Source organism: Ochotona curzoniae, unplaced genomic scaffold (assembly GCF_017591425.1).
Source record: "Ochotona curzoniae isolate NIBS_2020 unplaced genomic scaffold, NIBS_Ocur_1.0 scaffold_1852, whole genome shotgun sequence".
NCBI lineage: Eukaryota > Metazoa > Chordata > Mammalia > Lagomorpha > Ochotonidae > Ochotona > Ochotona curzoniae.
Window position 1 is genome coordinate 52,954,043 of NW_024467087.1, and position 3,887 is coordinate 52,957,929.

At 33.6% G+C, this 3,887-nt stretch overlaps 1 protein-coding gene across 1 annotated transcript; it reads right to left on the reverse strand.

Moving 5' to 3' along the window:
• Positions 1–1,955: 1,955 nt before the first annotated feature.
• TENT5D (terminal nucleotidyltransferase 5D) lies at positions 1,956–3,128 on the reverse strand. Its single transcript, XM_040999591.1, has one exon. It carries the CDS (start codon positions 3,126–3,128, stop codon positions 1,956–1,958), a length of 1,173 nt encoding a protein of 390 aa, XP_040855525.1.
• Positions 3,129–3,887: the final 759 nt, after the last annotated feature.

Sequence of the window (3,887 nt, forward strand, 5' to 3'; positions counted from 1 at the left end):
ATGGAGGCTCTTGTTTGGTGATGTTATCTACAGAAAGACAGTCAAGCTAGAGCATTCCCATCAGTGATACCCTTTTGCAACATGTACGGATTACCACTTTTGAGAAAATGTTAAATGTCAATTTTGAAATTATTTGCAATAAGGGGAACACATGCTTGGACTGTTTAAAGAAAGCATGTAGTTTTCAGATATTAGTCCATAATGACATAAAGCTTTTGAGAGAATACCACAAACAACTTGCTTTTTTGGGGAAGGTTTGGATTCCCAATAAACCAAAGGAAACTTGAGAGTACCACCAGAATTTTGCCTTTCAGTGTAAAAGCTATTCTGAAAAATGTGGAATCTGCATCTACAATATTAAAATAGTCCCTTCATCCTTAATATTTCTCATATGTTTTTGAAATTCTTGGTACTTAGGGATGCTTTTAGTTTTATGTGTGAAAACCTGCACTAACTGAGAAGTACTTAAGGCAAGTATAATGATCACAAATTTTTAGCCAGTACAACATATAGACAGATTATTAATTTCTTTCAATTATAGTGTTTATAAATTCTTTATTGATCCCTAAGAAAAGGGTGGACTTGTGTGTTTTGAAGACTTGGGGTTCTGTGTTACACACACAATTCTTTAAAAATATAGTGTTGGTGTGATATAAAACATTTCAAAAATACTAGTTATTTGAAAACTTGGCACATCTTTTTTTCTAAAACTGCAATACAGAGCAGACAGGTTAAACATAGTCTATAAGTGACAAACTTTCAGAATATGACTATCAGTTCACATTGTAATAGAGTAAAATTTGATTGTCGATAAAAACGAGTCTGCATAATAAAAAAATTAAAAACAGTGATTCTAGGTGTTACTAGCCCTGAAGTTTCATTACGGGAAGATAACACATTTATGATTTTGTTTACAGATTTGCTAACAGCATATTTGTTATAGGGAGTAGATGTTAAGGTATGTGTTGAACAGATCCAATTGAAGATAAATTATAAGATTATGCAAAAGCTGAAGTGAGGAGGCACTTGAGTGGCATGTTACAAACTGATCTTTGGTAAAGGCAAAATGAAAAAAAAATTTGTTGACTAATAATGAAAATATTATCAACTGATAAGACTGAATGTTTCTGACATATTAGGGTATAGGCCTAATGTGTCATAAAAATGGTATATCACATGGCTAAATACTTCTGCCTATGCTTTCCTGTTTCCAGTTAGTATATTTTACATAGATTGCAATATAAAGCTTTAATATTCAGAGGTGTTCATTTTCACTCTTACTATTGAAGAGGAGACAGAAAAAAAGTGCACAACTGGCCACAGCACTGTTTGTACAGCTGGAGTGGTATTTTTCAGATTTACAAATAAGCCAAGTGAATTATTTTGCAGACTATAAAATATAATGTGGAGTGGTTCAAAGAAACATTTTTCTGTTTTTTCTTTAAACTACATCAGGAATTTGTATGCCACCCAGTTTAACTTAGAATAAAATAAGTGTTTTCATGCCCAAAGCAATGTTTTCCCAATCTATTTTCTTTGAAAGTAGGCATCTTTGAAATCACTAGTGAATTCAAAAGTGAAGTGAGCATAACAAAGAAATTGGATTACTATAAAAATTGTGGCACTTGTATTTGCTCTATCTCTGGAAATTGCAATATAAGTATTCTTTTATATCTTAGTCAAAGATACATGGATGCTGCATATTTGCAACAGCAAATGCAAAAATCAAAAATCTTAAGTAGTCAGCAATTATTAAAATTATTTCAAGTGATCCATACAGATAACTTGATCTACACAATTCACAGGTTTACTGTATTTACTATCATCATTTAAGTTATAACAATGGAAAACAGATGGTACCTCACGCAAAAAATAGGTCTTTAATTGTACAGAATTTGGAAACTTGCTTTTAAGAGGAGTTTAAGTAAAGCAAAGCTTCTATTGTATTTGTAATTTTACACCATGTTGTGTGGTATACAAAAGTGCATTGGGTAATATGGCTGAAAAAAAATAGGTGGTGGCCCAGATGTTACATAGTAAGTACGATACCCTCTTTCAAGAGCTAAGTATGGAGCAGGCTGATAGAAACAAGTTACATTGTCTGTGCTGGGTAAAATATTCTGCTCTCCCAGCACTTTTAAAGCCATAAGAGTGATCATATTGAGTGTCTGCCTTCTTTCATGTCCCATGAGACAAACAGTGCTATCACTCACAACTCCATGCAAAGTCATAAGGTAGTTGTACTTGCTCTTTTCTTCACCTATGAAGTGGTTGCGGAGGTATGATTCAATTTTCTTTTGTTGTTCTACTACATCAGGAAAATCAATGAAGAATCTAGAACACATATAACGTTCCAGGACCTTGATTTCTGTTTCACACGCTGGCTTGAAATCACGAACCAGTAAGTTGCTATACTTCAGAAGGCCACCTCCTCTAATCTCTTCAGGTTTTCTGGTAGATATAAGCTTGTATCGCAAATGTGTCATTGCTTCTTGAAAGTCTCCGTACATGCTTTCAGCCACTACAACTGGGTAGGATTCTTTGTTGAGCTTGGCATTTTTGTCACAATAGAAGTCCAACATAGTATCTAAAACTATTTGAAAGGAATCTACACTAAATTCAAATTGGCGTCTGAGTGAATTCACAAATTTTAGCTCTACATTCTTACCAGTGTTATTTGAGAGAGAGATGAGACTCCACCGATCACTCTGATCACAAACTTTAACCATCTTCTGCACGTAAGCATCTCTCATGGTCTTAGAGGTGATCTTTTCCTTTTTCACACCTTTTGGTAAAAAGTCAAGTAGACAGCCCAGAACTGTATCCTTAATAATCTGAAATTCTTGATCACTTGGAAGTTCAACACCAAAAATAATGTCCAGATCCTTATAGGTGATTCCATTATGGCTTGCAAGTACGTAACTTGCTGTGGAACCATTTAACCGTGTATCTTTGACAATAATTCCTTGTTCTATGAGTTCATTTTTCACAACATGAATGACATCTTTTGGTTTCACCTCCAGTGTGGGAAAATTCCCTCTTCCATGAACCGGAGTTACTCCATCCAAAACTTGGTGCAGTGTTTTGATTTGATCCCAAGTAAGATTGCTGAATCTGATTTCAGACATTGTGAAGTCAGTAGACCAACTAGAGAGCAAACAAAATATTGAGAAACATTTTAGCTTATAAAAACCAACTCATACCTAAAGCAAATAAATGGTCAGAAACAGATTTATTATCAGCGTAAGTCATGTTAACATTAGGAAGCAAATTTCAAATTATTATATTATGTTTAAAATTAAAAGTGAAATAAAATCCGTAATTACCAAAATATTTAGATTTATTGGTTACGGAAAACAAATGCAGGAGCTATAACTACTGTTGATATGAAATGATTGCATTTTATATTGAAAAAAAAAACTGTAGTAATGGTATCGATTTTGTTCACAGGACAATCTTGGTACATTTTTAAGGTTAATCATCCTGTTTAAAATGACAGTAGCCACTATGTTTGCATGTATTAGGACCACTGGATTGAATGGTAGTGTTTGAAAACGAAATATAGCCTTTTCAATCCACAAGCATCATGGTATTTTTTTAATACAACTTAGTTATATAAGGTGAACATATTTACTATATTTCACAATACAGATTTAAGATTTTAGTGATATTTCCCAATCAACCCTCCCTACTGACCCTATTCTCCACGTAGCCTATTCTTCCCTATTTCTTTTGTTTAGATACTTAATTATTGCAGTGGCCTACTTTCATTTCACTTCTGGATCACAGCATATCAATACACAGCAAGCAGAACGGCATTTCTTTCAGAATAGCATTTATTTCACAAGAGTATAGGCAAACAGCCTTTTGCAAATTGAAAACTTCCT